The sequence below is a fragment of the Coprinopsis cinerea genome (assembly GCF_000182895.1).
Source record: "Coprinopsis cinerea okayama7#130 chromosome 4 map unlocalized cont3.4, whole genome shotgun sequence".
Classification (NCBI taxonomy): Eukaryota; Fungi; Basidiomycota; class Agaricomycetes; order Agaricales; family Psathyrellaceae; genus Coprinopsis; species Coprinopsis cinerea.
Genome location: NW_003307541.1, coordinates 350,928 through 368,420, shown reverse-complemented (window position 1 = coordinate 368,420; position 17,493 = coordinate 350,928). Strand labels below are relative to the sequence as shown.

At 52.4% G+C, this 17,493-nt stretch overlaps 7 protein-coding genes across 7 annotated transcripts; 5 read left to right on the top strand and 2 right to left on the bottom strand.

Annotated features, from left to right (window-relative positions):
* Window positions 1-133: 133 nt before the first annotated feature.
* CC1G_02669 (hypothetical protein) lies at window positions 134-1,579 on the bottom strand (the record flags this gene model as incomplete). The annotated part of the gene is made up of 1 exon (XM_001840154.2): window positions 134-1,579. One exon carries the CDS (start codon window positions 1,577-1,579, stop codon window positions 134-136), a length of 1,446 nt encoding a protein of 481 aa, XP_001840206.2.
* A 4,202-nt stretch (window positions 1,580-5,781) lies between these two features.
* CC1G_02668 (hypothetical protein) lies at window positions 5,782-8,463 on the top strand (the record flags this gene model as incomplete). The annotated part of the gene is made up of 7 exons (XM_001840153.2): window positions 5,782-5,946; window positions 6,015-6,176; window positions 6,244-6,411; window positions 6,466-6,540; window positions 6,606-6,717; window positions 6,777-6,787; window positions 6,859-8,463. 7 exons carry the CDS (start codon window positions 5,782-5,784, stop codon window positions 8,461-8,463), a joined length of 2,298 nt encoding a protein of 765 aa, XP_001840205.2.
* A 1,151-nt stretch (window positions 8,464-9,614) lies between these two features.
* Window positions 9,615-11,985, bottom strand: CC1G_14323 (pre-mRNA-splicing factor PRP46; the record flags this gene model as incomplete). The annotated part of the gene is made up of 6 exons (XM_002911282.1): window positions 11,837-11,985; window positions 11,644-11,786; window positions 10,647-11,017; window positions 10,335-10,594; window positions 9,880-10,282; window positions 9,615-9,638 (listed from the first exon to the last, which is right to left on the bottom strand). Exons 1-6 carry the CDS (start codon window positions 11,953-11,955, stop codon window positions 9,615-9,617), a joined length of 1,320 nt encoding a protein of 439 aa, XP_002911328.1. The 5' UTR covers window positions 11,956-11,985.
* A 334-nt stretch (window positions 11,986-12,319) lies between these two features.
* CC1G_02665 (hypothetical protein) lies at window positions 12,320-13,703 on the top strand (the record flags this gene model as incomplete). The annotated part of the gene is made up of 9 exons (XM_001840150.1): window positions 12,320-12,394; window positions 12,505-12,567; window positions 12,636-12,840; window positions 12,893-13,021; window positions 13,069-13,265; window positions 13,317-13,496; window positions 13,550-13,560; window positions 13,617-13,637; window positions 13,688-13,703. 9 exons carry the CDS (start codon window positions 12,320-12,322, stop codon window positions 13,701-13,703), a joined length of 897 nt encoding a protein of 298 aa, XP_001840202.1.
* Window positions 13,704-14,074: 371 nt separating this feature from the next.
* Window positions 14,075-14,347, top strand: CC1G_14322 (hypothetical protein; the record flags this gene model as incomplete). The annotated part of the gene is made up of 1 exon (XM_002911281.1): window positions 14,075-14,347. The coding sequence occupies one exon, from the start codon at window positions 14,075-14,077 to the stop codon at window positions 14,345-14,347; it is 273 nt and encodes a 90-aa protein (XP_002911327.1).
* A 741-nt stretch (window positions 14,348-15,088) lies between these two features.
* Window positions 15,089-15,613, top strand: CC1G_02664 (hypothetical protein; the record flags this gene model as incomplete). Its single annotated transcript, XM_001840149.1, has 1 exon — window positions 15,089-15,613. One exon carries the CDS (start codon window positions 15,089-15,091, stop codon window positions 15,611-15,613), a length of 525 nt encoding a protein of 174 aa, XP_001840201.1.
* A 469-nt stretch (window positions 15,614-16,082) lies between these two features.
* Window positions 16,083-17,405, top strand: CC1G_02663 (hypothetical protein; the record flags this gene model as incomplete). The annotated part of the gene is made up of 1 exon (XM_001840148.2): window positions 16,083-17,405. One exon carries the CDS (start codon window positions 16,083-16,085, stop codon window positions 17,403-17,405), a length of 1,323 nt encoding a protein of 440 aa, XP_001840200.2.
* Between the last annotated feature and the right edge of the window lie 88 nt (window positions 17,406-17,493).

The window sequence follows — 17,493 nt, the reverse complement described above, 5'->3', positions numbered from 1 at the left end:
GCGAGGAAAGATATTTACAGGGATAACGTTAGGGGAAACAACAGCTTCTCTTTTACAAAGCAAAAAGATACATACACACACATCGTGCAGCTCATGCCGAGGTCATTTTGGGGTGTGAGCGTAAGGGTCGTGATCAGAGTCTCGGTTCGGAATCTGGAGGTTGGAAGTTGTCGACGTTTGAGAAGAGTATCACGGTGGCCACCCAGAGGAGGATGGTGGCTACTATACTTCCCAGTACGATCGCGCCCCCCACCAACCCAGACATAGCGGCAGTTCCTGGAGAAAGGAACTCCTTCCTTCCGGAGAAGTTAAAGGTATCGAGGTTTGATGAAGAGAGGACTGTAACACCCAATGCACCTGATACGGCCCCTACTCCGAACACCAATAGCACGCAGCCTAACCAAGCCGCGTACTCCGATAACCGACGTGGGCTGCACAGGTTCTTTGACAATCCTGCGTCCGAATCATCGTCGAAGAAGTCTTGTCCACGGCTGCGTGTATCACCTCGACTCTCTGGCGAGTCTCCAGGGGGGAAGAGACCCATAAGATACACGACCAGGAGAATTGGTATTGCGAGGATAGCACCACCCACTGCGCCAGCTTGAACCGAGGACGTGAGCGTTGTTCGGGAGTAGATTGAAGTCGCTGGCTTTGCAGCTCGAAGGACCGCATGGCCCACGGAAATGTAGATGACGGAGAGGACCAAGGGAACCGCAAGCATGGACCCAATGATGATTGCCGTCAGCGCTGCGGACTTAGGGTCGGAGGGTACGTGAAGATGCATGGTGGACGCGATAGCGCCAGGATTTGACGGCATATTGTAGCCATTCAGAACACCGAAGCTAGCGACGGTGGCCAGCGACTGCCGGCGCTGCGCTCGCTGCTGCTGTCTTCTTCGTCTGTCGAGTTCAGCCTGCCTATCCCCCTCGACGTCTGATAGAAGCGTGTTGGTGGGTAATGCTGTGTTGGGTGTTCTTGGGGAGAGCGATTGCTTCTCATAAACAGCCCCGTTGGTGTGGTCTCTTGAGCCGTTGGCGGAGACGATGGTATCCCTCGCGGCTGGTGGGGGACTTGCGCTTGGATTTGCCTGAGGCGGAACATCGTTTTTGGAAACTTGCGCTGAACGGTAGTTGAAACTGTCGTATGCGGCGAGCTGATAGGGATGAGCCCTCGGAGAATGATTCGGATTGGAATTGACTGCTGCTTGAGAGCTGTTTGCAGTTGAAGCTGTTAACGAGCGGGTGTGGTGGGCATTGGGAGAAGGTGCAAACGAGGACGAATTGCTGAGAGGGGGATATGAGAATGCCGGGGAGCCGTTGGTCGGGTTCAGAGCATCGCTTCGACTCCCGGTGGTCTTGCCAAAGGAGGATGGCTGGATGGAAGAGGATTGCTCTTTGAGGCGCGAGTTGGCGTCCGGAGAAGCTGTAGACATAGGAAGAATCGATTCCGAGTTATCTGAGTCGGTAGTTGTCCAAGAGGAACGGGGTTCGCCACCAGGACCACCTATGTTGCTGCTGGTGCTTGGCTTGAGCAGAAGGAAGGAGCGGTCGTTGGACTGGGGATTCTGAGTCGATGCCATGTAGTAACCCGGTTTATCTTGAGTATCCGGGGGTTGGGGCGATGGACTGTTGAAGGGGTGCAACAATCAGATAGATGGAGAGACCGTGAGTGTCGCGAATTCGCAAGGATCAGGGTTCCTTCGGATGACCAGTAGTTTCGGGCGGGATATTTCGAAGTGCTCTAAGCGCCACCGACGTGGAGTGTCGAAGGAATGGGAAGGTGATGGTATGGGGGATTCACGGCGCCCTTTTCCTCAAGGGCAGCCGCGCTTTCAACAAGCGGTCGTCGCGTTGGAGTCAATGATAGTGATATTGAAGGAAGGACTGTGAACAGTCAGTCAGCTTGTCAAACGTACACCAAGTGACGCCTGCTGGGAACACATACCTGGTGGGTATTAGGTGGAATTAGGATGTAGGCGTTACTCGTAGCGTCGGTGAGAAGGTCGAGTTGGATGGGGCGATAAAATAAATTGTCCAATTGACTCCGACCGACGACGCTGACCGAAGCTTCCTCCCACCTTTTCCTTTCAGAGAGTTGAAACGTTGCAATTGAGATATCGCTATGTTCGCGGATTTCGGGTGGAACTTGCGTGATGTTTCTCCGCGCGCCTTCTGTGGTCGTAATGGGCTGGTGTCTCTTGAATCTGTAATCCGTCGGCGAGGAGCAGCGGGGATAGTGACAACTGAACGGACAACTAGCTCCAACGCCTGCTGAGACTATCGCCACACGCTTACTGTTCACACAGCCCCACGATAAAGGTAAGGAATTATTGTCGTTCTGGGTTTGCTGGACGTTGAGAATCAAGGAAGCGGCATTGCCCAAGGGGCAAGGTTGGAAATAGGACAAATTCCATCCCACAGACTCGCACACTTCCTCTTGTCATGATGTCGAATTGATGCCAGCTGATGTCCCTTGTGATCATAATGATTGGCGCCAACGTGGCCGGCTATTCCCCTGTCTCCGGCAAAGAGCGATAAGCGCCTTGCCGACTTCGGTCCATGGAACAACGCTCCCAGTCACTCTAGTATGTAGCTCAACAAATTATAGACCATATATTCACAAATATGAGAACTGTTCCCTCAGAAAAAAAGAAAATAACGACCCATTGACTACTGGAAGACCTGCGTAAACGTTCCGTCGGGATTTGAAATCTGTGATGGGTGTTGATGTAAGGGATCCCGACGATGACCGGCGCTGCTGGCGAGCCCACACCCGCCCTTTCTCTGTTGGTCATGTCCCAACCGCAGAGTTCCACACCAAAGGCCTCCAGCCGGCAGTTTAGGGCCTGTTTGTCACCCCTCTGGATGCATTGGCTTGTCTCAATTCTCTGTGATTCGAATCTCCTCAGGCCATCAGCGTGTTCCTTGCGGATAATACCTACAAAACCTTGATGAACGTCGAGGAAACCTGCCGAGTTGCTTCAAGACAGAGGGTCCACTGCATCATCAGCTTTTGAGGTAGAAGCCCACTATCTCAACGATTCCGCTCTCAAATCCTGGATGGCCACTCTGCTGTGAAAATTCCTCCGGATTCCGAAGCTGGCCATTGCGCCAAGTACTAATAGCTATTCCTCTGGATTTCTACGCACTCTATTTATGAGCTCATCTGTTGCACTGGGACTCTCGTTTCCTGAATCCTTTCCAATCTGGCTTCCACGTTCATCCCCGAAGTCCTTACTTGAACGGGCTCTCGATGACGTCGTGCTTCATCACGGCGATCAACTTGACATATCACGGTGAGTGGACTGGTGACTTCCGTCGCGCTCATCGAAGCAGGATAGTGGCGGCACAACGGACCTTTAGTGGAACCTTAAGATTTAACCTTCTCCCCAATACTATGGATCATAGAAGACTTACGTCCCGATGCCTAGCTCTGGTCGATGCGGAAAGCCTGTACCTTCGAAAAGATGGGCCATTCGACATGTTCGCCGAATGCCTATGACGAGCGACTCTGTCAATCTGGATGGCCTCCGTGGCTAGGCGACCCTGCATATGCACCGTATTGCCGTCTCCGGGCTTGTTTGCGCGGAGTGACATATGGACGACGACCATCGATGTGTGGAGCAAAGAACCGAATCTGAACGCTCTCTGTTAGTAGTTCCGGTCTTTGACAATCCTGGATGCTCCGTCTGAGGAGATGTCCCAAAGTCTCATCTTCTATCTTGGAATCACTTTCTCGGTTGACTTGCCTCGAGGAGCCTTCCAGGACGGCCTGCTGCGATTGCTCCCAGCATTGCCTATCTATAATCCACGGAGAACTCCGATGTCAAAGCTCCGTTGCTCTTCATCTTCGACGACAGAGCGGCCTCTGATATGGATGCTCGTTTGACCACTGCAGTCTCGACCGGCGACTACATATCCATCGGAGGAATCCATGGCGGCGATTTATCGACAACACGTTGTGGCGCATTTCAACGTTTTTATTGTACCCAGTTGTCTCGTGGTCAAGAGTGGACCATGCCAGAGGACTAGAGGATTAAAACCTCCCGATATGACTTGTGTGACAAGGTATACTGTTGCCTGTGGCGAGGAGGCAACTCCGAGTTCTCCGCAACTGGCGTGCCCTCTTTGGCGTCCATCCTGAAATACGAGTATGAACCCTTCTCCTTACTTTGGGCAGAAAGCTGCTGCCCTGTGGAAGAACTTCGCTAGAAATTTCATCGGCCAAAATTGGGTTGTGTTCGACCACGTTTTCTGGTACCGGTGATGTTGTTCGACCAAATATGGGTCACACTTCATCATTTTCTGCAAGTCGGAAAGAAATCGGTCAGGTGAGCCACAGAATGTGGCAATTCTTCCTGCGAGGACCGATGAACTCTAATCTGTGGACCCTTTCGTCATTGTGGCGGACTTGATGTCGTGAGGTCGTAACAGCAACGCTGTCATGGGATGCACCGTACACGGTTGGAATCACATCCATAAACCCACAACCTGGCTCAAGCATAGGAGCTGCTCAGCTCTTTCACTTGAAGAGTTAGGGATGGAAATGGAAAACGCAGAGGGCTTTGTTGAACCTTGAATGCAATTTAACTTGATAGAGACACTTCCGCTGTGGGCTCCGTCAGCCTATTTCTGGCCAATCACATCACCCAGGAGAGTGTATAGGCAGGCAGGAAAGCAAGTGAGTACCTTGCTTCGCATGCATAGCTATTATGGTCAAGAATTTGATGGTGCGATCTGTTCCGCCTCTCCAACAGGAAGTGCGACCTTCTCCTCAGCGTCTTTATGGCCCGTTCATTTCCAGTTATCACCCAAATACCGATAGGATGAGAACATCGATTGCGAATCCCGTCGAAAATTCCGGTGCGTGTTTTGGAACGTTTCAAATGGATATCGATCCTTTCCGTGCCCCAGTACCTCCAGCCGCGCATCACAGTGAACCCGCCGTTTGATTTTCGTGCTAAGTAACTTCTTGACGCTAACGAACATTTGTTACCTTCTTTCGAAGCTGGGACTCCTTGGAACGATACCGGTCCTGCGGGAACTATACCGAACGAATGCAGGACTACCCGCGATTGGAGAATCTCATTTTTGAGAAGATCACAGTATTGTGGCCTCATGCCCGTCAGATGTGCGTAGTTATGCTCTAAATAGGAATCGAAATAGAAGAATTGAAGGGAGTCACTAGTCACCACGTGTTGCGCCCAGGCTGCCTTTCAAGGTGTTCTTACATTGTGCCTTATGACCACCATCTGAAAACTTTATCCTGCCTGACCCGTTGTTATCCCCACAAAGTTGCCATTCACCAGGTCTTTCCGGGAGTAACCAAGTATCTGGGGCATCTACTGGGCCAACTCCGTCCCTCTAGAGACTTCCTTGTGTGGCCACTTGTCCCCATTCCACTCATACACTGCCTCCGGCTACCGTCTTCCTAGATCCTGTCCTGGAGGTCCACGTATTCTGATTAAACAACATTCCGTGAGCTCCTTTCAGTCCGTTCCACGGGAATATCTCAGCTCACTGTGCGGCGATAATAGTTTAATCTCAATCGCAGGCCTACCTGTCAATTTCGGAGTCCGCATTGGGTGCAATAAGCTCGTTGATATCCCACCTCAAGGGTCGCCTGCTTCTCTGGTCTAACCTCGTCTTCCTTGGTCTAGTATCCTTCAGGAATCCCAGAAACGAAGGAAAACTGGCGAGTTCACCTCTCTATTCAGGCCAACTGGCCGCCCAGGGACAAACTCCCACTTCGTTTCAAACAGGAACCGCCCAGGGGACCCCTATGACGGACAGTATGCTCTTCAAGACCACAGGCCCTAATCAGCCTGTGGATGTCCTTCTACTAGTAGAGAACTCTCAGGAGATGTCGTATATCTGGGACGATCTTAGGGATCGTTACCTCGCGAGGTTGATGGACAGACTGAAGGCGGCAACAGAGACGAGCGCGGTAAGTTCCCTTGTCGAGTTACCTCGTCGGGGAGAGTCTTGGACTTACACGTCGATGACAACGCGAAGAATCCCGTTAATGTATGGGTTCTCGAGAGCCAACCTCTCCAGGCAAGTGCAACCACACTACCTCGGCAATACCACGATCCCCACCACGCCTTGCGCGAGGTCTGCCTCAATTACATGCCTGAAAACCGGATCTCGTCCACAAAGGTCGATTCAGCCATCGATGTGAGTTCTCGCCTCCATGTCACATCTCATGTCACGCCTGATTTGGCGATCAAATGTATTTTGGTAGTTTCTAGCGAGCTTGACAAATGCCCATGCACATGAAGTCCCTGCGCTTCACCTCATTGTGGTAGCGGTATCGACCTTGATCGATAACACGGAGACGAGCGCTATCATAGGGATGGGTGGTGCAGCCGAGCTCTCAACTTGGGGATATCTGGCCAAAAGGCTATCTCAGGTACGAAAATGAGACTGATTCCCCGGAGAGTTATTTCATTAAAATCCTTTTCAGGCCAACATTTATTTCCACACCGTTACTCGGTCGAAAGAGGATATGACGGCCCTGACCACCATGTTTGACGAGACCGTAAGTGCCGGACAAATTGAAAGACACCGAAAGCGATCTTACACTGATTTCTTATATATACCTAGCTTCGTCTTCACCGTGGCATTGAAGACGTTGCTTCCTTCCCTGTCCAATCCGAGGTCAAACTCCGTTTGTCCATGGCACCAATGGCCCCTACCGATAATTTCCAAGGCTATAGTGAGTTTACATGACACCGTTCTTCGACACACAGTGCAGAGCTAAACATTCTTCCAAAGGTCAAGTTAATGTGCGTTAAGCATAGTTCCACATTAATCAAAGCATACGGTCTTTCTAACTTCTTTGATTTCTTATATCTAGCCGCCGCCACGTCCAACGCGTATCATGATGCCTCCTCGGCGAAACACCTTTCCTTTCGACGCCTGTTATACCGAGCAATACTATGACGAGCAGCAGCAAGTATCCCGCCCTCCTGACATGGACACCTCCCCTAGCCTCGTCACTCAACTGCAACAGGTCCACGGTTTGACCAAGAAAAAGGTTTATGGGGCGAAACCACAAAGGAAACCTTTCTTCAAGGACGAGCGGGTCGAACGTCCCGACGGACGCACGTATCACCACGCCGCAACCGCGCTGCATACTGCACCTCCTGCGTACCTCCCTGACGGCGTGGCCCAGCAGCATGCCTCTCTCTCATCAGCCGGTGGTCGCATGCCATCCCTGTCCAAGGTCCATCGTTTAAGCCGTATCCAGTCCAGTCCCGCCGATGTACAACCGCGACGGTACCTTGGATGGGCAGGTCGAGAATCGCGGTTATCATCTCCAGAACCCGTGGAGCCCTTGGGCTCGCCTTCGTCTGCCACAGGCTACAGCGATGTATCACCGACTGCGTCATCATATATCTCATCCGACGTCTCTTCTCCGGTGTCCCCAGCTTCGGTGGAGGATTACTACAGTGCCGGTCAATCAGGTATCGCACATGTACCTGGGATCGTCAATGGCGGTCACTCGGATCCATCTTGGTTGCAGTCGGGATATTCTGCACCGTACGCCAGCCCAAGTCATGTTATGCCACCTATCCAGCAGGGCTACTTTGCACCCCAACCCGCATCCTCGATTCCGATCTACCCAGAGGTGCCGATCCAGATGTATAGCCCTGGCTACCCTGGCGTCCTTACTCCTGGGCACGAGATGTCGCTTTCGGATGGCATCCCGGTCCCGGTTGAGCCGTCCAAAAGCCCATCTTCCATGCCTTTACTCAGTCCCGGCATTAACACCGTTTCTCAACCATCCGTACCCGCGACCAAACCCAACGCTGTCATTTCCGAAGCGATCACCCCAGCTGCCCCACCGCCACCAGCCGCTGAAGCATCCACTAAGAAGTCGCGCCATAAACCAGAAGACGACGAATACATCGAACTAGACCCAAAGTACATCGAGGCCACTACTAATCTCTTTAACGAGCTCTTCCCGAACGCTGGACGCCTTCCAGAAACCTCGCCTTCAGGCACCAAACCGGCTCTAAACGGCACCATCAACTCTTCGAGTGGTTCCTCCAGTCCCAAAGACGTACGAACCTGTCCTCCCGGCTCGAGAGTGTCCAATGGTTCGACCACACCCCCTTCTATCGCGTCCGGTCCTCCTGGCCCCACGCCGACGAAGCTCGCGACATCGTCCACTGTGACATCTTCGTCAATGTCTGCTTCGGCAACTTCTTCGTCCGGCTCCACTGTGGATAAGACCTACTCATCCACGGCCTCTCATGGATTTCAGCAGCCGTACACCACCACCACTTCCTCTTCAGTCTACCCAGTTGCGTCGGGAGTTACCCCAGGGTCACTCGTTCCTGTCGCAGCGGATCCTCAATCCGTGATGCAGGCCATCCCTGTCACAAACCCCTATCACGGCGGCTCCGTGTATCCTCCCGCTCGAGGAACCTCTTCATTGACCGGTTGGGCTGGTTAACATCATCTTCCAGGACCAAGACCGCCGTTTCTTTGCCCTTTAACCTATAGAATACACGAGAACCATTTCCGATTGATTCTAATTTCTCCCTCGGCTGTAATTTCCGCCAGTCTATCTCTCTTCAGCATCCTATGGCCGTTCTTCACCATGCTTTCTTGGGATTTAGTGCTCTTTCTCTTTTCATTCTCTCTCGGGGCTGTTCGTCGCTTACTTTTGTACTGTAGATATTGTTATGTAACCGGGCTGTTTTTTGCTGTGTATCTATCGTTGTCGCACTAGGTGCCATCCTGTTTTCCGTTGCCCCCTTCACTATCCGATTTAATGGGTATTCATGAATAGATCGTCAGTAGGAGTAGATGTCAGCAATATGTTCATCATCTTACAACGAATCTGTATACAACATCCTATGGACCCTCCCTGCTCACCACGATGGCATCAGTTGTGTCCCCTACCGAGATCGAGCGCCCAACCTAGTTGCAAGCAGTTTCCGATTATCCGAGGGAGCGAGCGACCTACTAAAGACCGAGTGTGATCAGCGTCCAGTGTAAAGGGAAAAGTCGAACCAAAGTAACGGAATCAGAGAGCCAAAAAAAGTCACCGTGCAGATTTGAATGGTATATACCCGTTCCAATTCAAACGACTGTGACTGGTCGGGTAAGCGAAAATGCAAGGTGAAGTGCCAAAGAGTGAATGAGCGCATTCTCTATTCAATTTTCGTACAGGCTTTAGATTTCCAACTCAGCCCCCCCGAGGGGGAAATGCGAAGCCTTTCTTCCGTTCAATTGAAAATTACCTTGATGACCGAAGAGCGACTCACTGGGCAAGGGGGACCAAGCGAGGTGACGTATCAATGGGCGACGAAGAAGGCAGGTTGGTCGCAACTTATGCCACAATTTTGAGGATATAGACTTTCAAAGCCAAGGCTCTGGGGAATTTTTAGGGGTGTGCAAACGTTCGTTGATGGAAGGGTCCGAAGCTGTCTTCAAGTCAAATGGACGCGAATTCCAAATCCCACCCCATTGAAATTACGGTGAATGCAAAGTACAACATCGAGAAAATAGATGAAATAAAGAAGGCGAAACAGACGTCCAATGTCAGTGGGAGCTGGAATGTCGTGACGAAAGAGGGCGGAAGAGAGACGCGGTGGAGATTTACTGCGCCTGCTCTGCGTAAACCTAAAATGAGAAGGAAAGTTAGCCTGGAGATCCTGGACTGTGGGGAAAGCAAAGTCAAATAAAGGGAGGTGCCGGAGCTGGACCGCAGCCATGGATATTCCCCAGCGAATACGAAGGGATAGGCGCGCGACCATTCCAGAAAGTGAAAGGTATTGAAACGGCACAATGGAAACTGTGCAGGGTTTAAAGATTGAAGCATGTAGGAACCGGCGTCAGGCTGACATAAAAAGGAAAAGCGAACCTTGATAGTCTTATCCGCGCCACCGGTGATCAGCCGAGTTCCGGTTTGGTCGAATGTTGAGCAGAACACGCCTGCTTCAGCCTCCAAAGATCCAGGCTGAGGAATATCCTCGAGATTTTGGAATGGCGTTCCGGTATTGTAATCCCAGAAGGTTAATGTGCCATTGTCTCCACCAGAGAAGAACACGCCCTCTGCGTTGACAGACAACGTGTTGATGATCGAGTTGTGGCCACTGAAGTTGAATACGAAAGCTCCTTCGGGGCACTTCCATTTCTTGATGTTGTTGCCGCCTGCAGACCCCGAGGCAAACGAATACTCGGTTGGGTGGATGGCCAGCGATCGAACTGACTTTTTGTGGTGAGTTAGGGTTGTCATCGTCTTTCCTGCAGCAAGATCCCATAACCTGACACCGGGAATGAATTAGTGTGAAGCTCCCGACGATGCATTGAACTTACCTGATCGTCGAGTCCATACTTCCGGTGATGACTTGAGGGTCTGAGTCCTGGCATTTCACATCTGCGACGGTCGCCGTGTGCCCGGATAAGACATGGATCTGAGCCTTTGTCCTCATGTCCCACACGCGCGCAGATGCATCTCGACCGGCGGTGACTAGGATGTCAAGCGTGGGGTGTAATGACAATGCGTAGACACCGGATAGATGGCCATGGTAATGGCGGATGACTTTGTTCGCCTCCAAGTCCCAGCATTTCACCATCTATGTAAAATGGTGAGGTCAATCAACTAACGCTCAAGACGGTATTACGCACCTTGTCCTCTCCACAACTAAAAAGATACGGATGACGGGACGAAACAGCCAACCCCCGAACAGTGCTGATGTGACCAGTCAAGCTGAGCTTCAGTTCTCCGCTTGCCAAATCCCAGATTTTAATAACACGATCGCCTGCACCTGTCGCGAACCACTTGTTTCCCGGTTCTACGGCCACACTCCGCACCCAACCCAAATGGCCGGAAATGACTCGCATGAGTTTCCATGGAGGATGGTAAGTTGGTTTGATGGTGTGCGTTTGTTTGTGAAGAGCAAGGGCTTGCGACAATTTCGTGGATGATGAGAAAGTCGAGGGCTGTTGAACTGGTGTCTTGTCTATGGTTGCAATCATCCGGGAGGTACTGGGATCTGCTGGAGGTGATATTCGTCGTTAGTCACGCGTGAATGAAGGAATGAGCGGTACTGAGAATCCAAAATGCAAAGGCCGCAGAACTTCTGAGTATGTAAGTGGAAAAGGGCCACGGCCGCTAGCCGTGTTACCCCGCCGGTTCTTTGTGACGAAGCACGACGATCAGCATCGCGTCCCAGCGTGGAACTGACTTCGTTACACAGGTCTCCTTCCTCCACAACATAACTGGGCCCCTGGCATACCCGTTCCAACGAGCCCTAGCACGCTGGAACGGGTGCATAGCGGGGAATTCCCCGTCACGGTACTATCGTTCCTCTGGAGAAAGCACCAGTCCTGACCAAGGTCCACAAGCTCCAGCTTCCCTCCAGACCGATGCGAGATAAAGAAGCGCCAAAGCCGGACCCAGGGCAGAAAATGCATCTCCAGTCAGAGTTCTATGGTCAAGAGGCGACAATCTTCATGGAGACTGAGATCCCAGGCCCCAGCAATGTCCCTCCACGACGATGCGAACCGTATCTCAAAGCCCGACACCATTGTACGCCCAAACCGCCGTTTCCGACGACAGAAGAACCAAAGAACCAAGAGAAAAGACAGAAATACAGGCTTGATAAATAGAACGATTGCTCACCTTCCCCCCCTGCTGTGATCATCTTTCTCGATTCCTTAGGCCGTGCAGGACCAACAGGACCTTGTTGGGCAAGCAATGTTGAAGGCAGAGCTTTGTAGTCTTTGTATTCATCTCGAATCTTGACCGCTAATCGCAGTCGTGAACTATAAGCGACGTCAGTCCCAACCCTGTCCACGACGATGAGCTCACTCACCTAGTTTCTTCCTCTTTGGCGCCAAAGTCGTCGAGCTCGGACGCGAACGCATCCCATGTTCGCTTAGCGTTTCTCTTGAACAGAGGGTCGAGTGTTGGAAGGCCTGCTGTCGTCGTCATCATCAAGGAGCCTAATCCGGCGTAACGTCGTGTCGGTCGTCGTGGTCGATTAGGAAGGCGCAATTGCTGGCGTCGGCGTCGTCGCGGACGGCGAGGACGAATTGATGCGGAGTTCGAAATCAGTTTTGGTCAGCAATTCCCACGCTCCTTCCACGACGGACCATCCTCTGTCAGTGCACGCGACGACGACGCCAGCCACGACGACGCCGACTGTCATCACGCCAACAACCACAACATTCAGGAGCGACCAGGACGAAAAGCAGAGCAGTTTTGAGCGGGGAAACGGCAGAAACTGGTTCTCGATAGTAGCAAAGACTCTTGTAAATACAGCGACCAGTCCATTCATAAACCTGTAGCCGTAGCGATGTCCAAAGACGTAGTAGAGCTCAAAAAGAATGTCAAGGCGCTTTCCCAAGCTGCCGGCGCCAAAAACGAGGGGGTAGGTGCTGTCGAGCCCGTCCAGGACGTCGTGAGCGGGGTTTTGACCGCGTCGACGGCGTCTTTCGGCCATCTGCGACACCGTTTCTGACTGACACCACGACTTTCCAGGACATTATCTCCATTCTGAAGATCCTAAAGAACGAATTCGACGTTACAGAACAAATCCTTAGGGTGAGTGCTTCATTTTTCGTTTTTTTCGTCGTTGTTTGACCCCATTTGTTGTCGTCGTCGTTTTCCAGGAATCAAAAGCTGGCCTCGCCGTGGGCAAGCTCAGGAGCCATGACTCGAAGGAGATCTCGACCTTAGCCAAGGAGATCGTCAGGAAATGGAAGACGGCGGTGGACAAGCAGAAAGGGGGCAAGACGACATCGGCGGCCTCGACACCGACCAACGCAGCGCCAAAACCAGCCGCGACGGGGACCGGGTCTTCGAACAACAAAGCTCGTGAGTCTATCAGTCGTTTGACTCAAGGCTTGGTCTCAGTTTCTCCTTTCAGCGACCCCAACGTCGGCAGGCCCGCTGAGGACAGCTAAAAGCGACGGCGTTACGGGCAGGACCGGCGACAAGGTGCGAGACAAGTGCGTCGAGCTCCTTTACGATGCCCTCGCCAGCGATTCGACAGCCCGTGAGTGCCAATTTTGTCTCTGTTGGCCATCGCTGACCATTGTCTAGCCATCGAGATGGTCTTGAAACGGGCGTCCGAGGTCGAAGAGGCCGTCTTCAACCTCAAGGGCGGCGCCAACCAGGAATACAGGGGCAAGATTCGTTCGCTGTACGTCAACCTCAAAGACAAGAACAATCCAACATTGAAGGAGGACATCGTCTCTGGTGAGATTCCTGCCTCCAGATTTGCTGTCATGACCAGCGAGGTGAGCGGGCAATCCATTTCTTTCGTGGGCTGCCACTCACCGCCCTTGCAGGAAATGGCTTCCGAGGAGCAAAAGGCCGCGCTAAAGAAGATCCACGAAGAGAACCTGTTCAAGTCTCTGGCCGCTCAGGAAGCAGACGCCGAAACCGATGCATTCCAATGCTCCAAGTGCAAGCAAAGGAAATGCCGATACCGCCAGGCCCAAACCCGCAGCGCCGACGAGCCTATGACAGTGAGTGTCTCCCCTCCTGCTGTCTTTCCCGATGCTGACTATGTCTCCGCCAGACTTTCGTCACGTATGTCCCAATGCTGTCCTCGTACTTAACGGATTCACTGACCTTCCTTCGTACAGCTGCGTGGTTTGTGGAAACAGGTATGTCGCTTTTGGTGTCCCTAACGTCCCCTCACTGATCTCCTTGCCAGATGGAAATTCTCATAAGTTATCATCGACTCTTAATTCTTCTACCTTATCATTATTGCGTTCTGGATTCTGCCCTTTCTCCTTTCTTTCGCCTTCGTATTGTGTATTACCCTCCCGCTTTTCCGATGGACGAATGTTATGCGCTTCGTTTGGTCTTGGACTTCGGTCGTGCACGTTTCGTGAGCCAGTTCTCCCGTGTATGGCAGCCCCTCCGACCGTTTTCTTCAGTACGACAGAGTACGACCATTCCTATCCATGCCCAGGGTGGCACTGGTGAGTCATTTTTCCACTTTATCTCCTCTTCCCGTATTCAATCCAGCCGCACACAGTGAGCTGGGCGCACATTGGAAGAGCAATCTGCGCTGACTTCCGAAGGATCGAAGCCAACAATGGACAAGCCTGAGAAATGCCCAGACCAGCCAACACGTATGGTAGGGTCCTTCCGTCTTGTCTCTTGCCATGCCAAGTTTATGGACTGGCAGGGTGCATCGTCGTTGAATCGCAGAGTCCAAGCTGCCAGCTCTGCTTGTGCTCCATCGCCAGCCTGCGCGAGGAAGGTCAAGGTTGGCGCGATGAATCACCACTTCCAATACCCCAATCGGATGGGAAGGATGCGTTCACTTTACAGGTCCGAGCATTTGACATCACTTGTAGCAACGTGAACAAGAAACGGTAAACGGTCTTGGTCCGAATTGGCTCAAAGCACCTTCTCGTTGTGTCGCAGGCCAATGCACTGTTTGTGAAAGCAAGGCAGCTGAGCGGGTCTCGAGAGTATCCCACAGACAGGTGTTCTGGATGCTGTAATAGTTATTCTGTATTCATCGAGTGTCGTAAAGGACATTGTTGTTCCTCCACGTACACGTCCGCTGGTTGAATTCCGGCTCTCTAACAGCACCCGCTTCTTCGCCCTATTGTCGCGTTTTCTTCGAGATTACACATGCCCAGCGTCTTCCTATCGCCCTGGCTAACCACTTGCCTTGCAGACAGACAACCAGGCTCGTAGCTGCTCCAGTACGCCTCCAGCCCCGTTTCCTTGGCAAGTTGTCTCGTCTCACCGGTACCGTACAGCCAGCGGAAACAACAATCCCCTATCAGCGTAACGCGTTAGATTCGCGTTTCGCGCAGTGAGCACTACGGCATAGCAACGGCAGCTTCTCAGTTGACTCGAAGGAATCAAGATGGACATAACTCGGACCAAGGCTTTCCCTCTCAACTCTAAAGCCGTTCCTGACAACCCCCGCTCCCTCTCTGACCTGACAACCGTCGGATAGGTTTCACCGCTCAATATAACTCCGTTACACCAGGTACCGCATCGCCCCAGACGCTCTTCCCTTCGCTGTCTCTGACTGTCATCTCTGTACAGTTCACGTCTGTTATAGGACGGACTGTCGCGTTGAACGAAAATGCCAGTACCACAATCCCGATCACCAGTGCTTTTGGCGCCTCCTCCGAAAGTCAAACCTCCCCGATCACCACTTCGAATCCAGCCGACGCCGTTCAAGCCCCAGAAATCCTTCCTTATCCTCGATAGCGGGCCTCTCGACACTGACGAGATGGCACCCGTCACGTCCGACCCACCACCACCACCACCGAGGGAACAAGCCTCGTCACCCTCCACATCCTCTCTCTCTTCTTCATACTCAGCATCGTCTGTGTCCATCCTCTCATCCGCGACATCCGTCGAAGGCGGTCGGATACCCAGCCGAAACAACAGCAACGACGAGTCGCGACCACATCGCGATCGAGCGTCATCCAAGTCAAGTCGGGAGACACTGGACCTTGCGTCTGCGACACTCGTGTTGGAGGAGGTGGAACAGTGGTTGGAGTACATCAACAAGCGAATGGGGCAGTTGGAGCGGAGGCACAGGAAGCGGTTGGATTCGTTCTCGAATCAAGCGACGCCTATAGCTACTACTAGAAAGCTTTGAAGAATGGACGACGACTGGATGCAGATCGAGCTGTGTGTTTTTATGATACTGTTGTACCATATAGGACTGCTATATTAGCTTTCGTCTTCGACTATTAATCCATGCTTTTGCGGCGCGAGCGCCCGTTGAAATGGTGGACCGATGGCGGAATGTCAAATTCGGTGTTTCTTCCAGACCTTGATCATGTTCCGGGGTCATCGCAACTCTCATACGACCTCAGTCGATTTCGGACCCAAACGCTGATACAAATCATGGGGCATTGCACTGCGATGGGTTGTGGTCGCTTCCCCAGTCTGTCTCACCACATTTCGTGGGTCGTACAGTTTCAAGAGCAGACATTGTCTCGGTGAGTGAGCCTCGACGCAGAATTGACTCGGACGAGATGCTAAAAGAGCGAACGATATAGGCTCTGCAGAGGTTTTAGACCCTGTCAGCCACATCTGCCTTGGCTGTAGTCCCAATCTAAACCATGGCGGCTGACATTACGGATCGAGCCTCAAAAAGCCCAGTGGCTGCGGTCGCAGTCCTCTACTACGATGACATGGACGACATAGACGAAAACGACCGCACGCACTTTATCGACAATCTTAGGGCGACCCTCGTGGCGACCCTCATCGTTCAGCACGCAATCAACGAGACAGCAGCCACATCATACCCCCATTTCGACTCGCTGCCGCTCAGTCTATTCGTTCTATTGAGCAAGACCGTCGTCCCTGGATTGTTCTTCCTTATCTCAGGATACGCATCATCGATTACACGGATCACAGAGTCCTCGGGGTATTACGGTGGAGGAAGAAGCGATGCAGAGTTTATCTGGAGGAAGACCATCAGGCTGCTCCTACCAGCGCTGGTTTACGGGGGAATTGGACATGTGGTCCTGTGGATGGTGTTGACCAAGAGTCTGCCGTCCACTTTCTTTGATGGTGGTCCTCTAGCCTGGAGTTTCTCCCGCCTCGAAGGGCCCATCGCCTACCTCGCCTTTCTCTACCTCATGGACATGGCCTACGTCTCCCTATTTCCAGCGAGAAGAGGCGCCTCTCCTCTCCCTTCCGAGAAACGACGGAGCCAGCCCCGATCGTTCGAAACACTGGTCAAATCGAAGCGGGACTGGTACACGGCCGTCCTCGCTGCCGTCCTGCTCCTCTCGATATGGACCTTCCTCGTGGCTGCTTCAGGACGAACAGACCAGCCCACGTTCACGTTCCCCATCAGCTTCGCAGCGTACGACCCCATTTCCCCAGTGGCACCCTTCCAATACATCTTTGCCTACATGGCTGGCGCTCGGCTGTACAAGTGGCAGAATCACATCCTCATTCCGTACAACTACGCTGTTCCAGCCTTTGCGCTGTCCCTCGTGACCTCTTTGGGCACCTTTATCCTTGCCCACGAGTATTCGCCCTCCCTCCAGAAACTGCTGGACCTCAACACCCCATCAGCAATCCATCCTTCCTTCGTGGATGGTGGTTTCAACCTCCACACGCTCTTCTACGCGGTCTGGACCACCTGCTCCTTCGTCGCCATTTCCCTGACCCTGGTATCGATCTTCGCTCATTCGGGCTGGACGAGACGAGACTGGGGCGTCGTCACGAAGCATTGCTACCTCCCCGTCTGGCTGCACATGCTTCCGATTGCTGTCCTGACGAGATCGTTTGCCGCGGATGAAGGCCGCTGGGGCGAACTTTGGGAACGAGGTGTTGAGTGGAGGTGTTTCTTGGTTTCTGGGGGTTCTGTTCTTTTCAGTTGGGTTGCTAGTTTTTTTATTGTTTTTATGGGACGGATACTATCATATTAAACGTTTCAATCTACGTTTCATGCACACCTCGACTTCCGTCATGGGACTTTCCTTGGATCTGTATGGGCTTCTTCAATCTAGTCTCAGC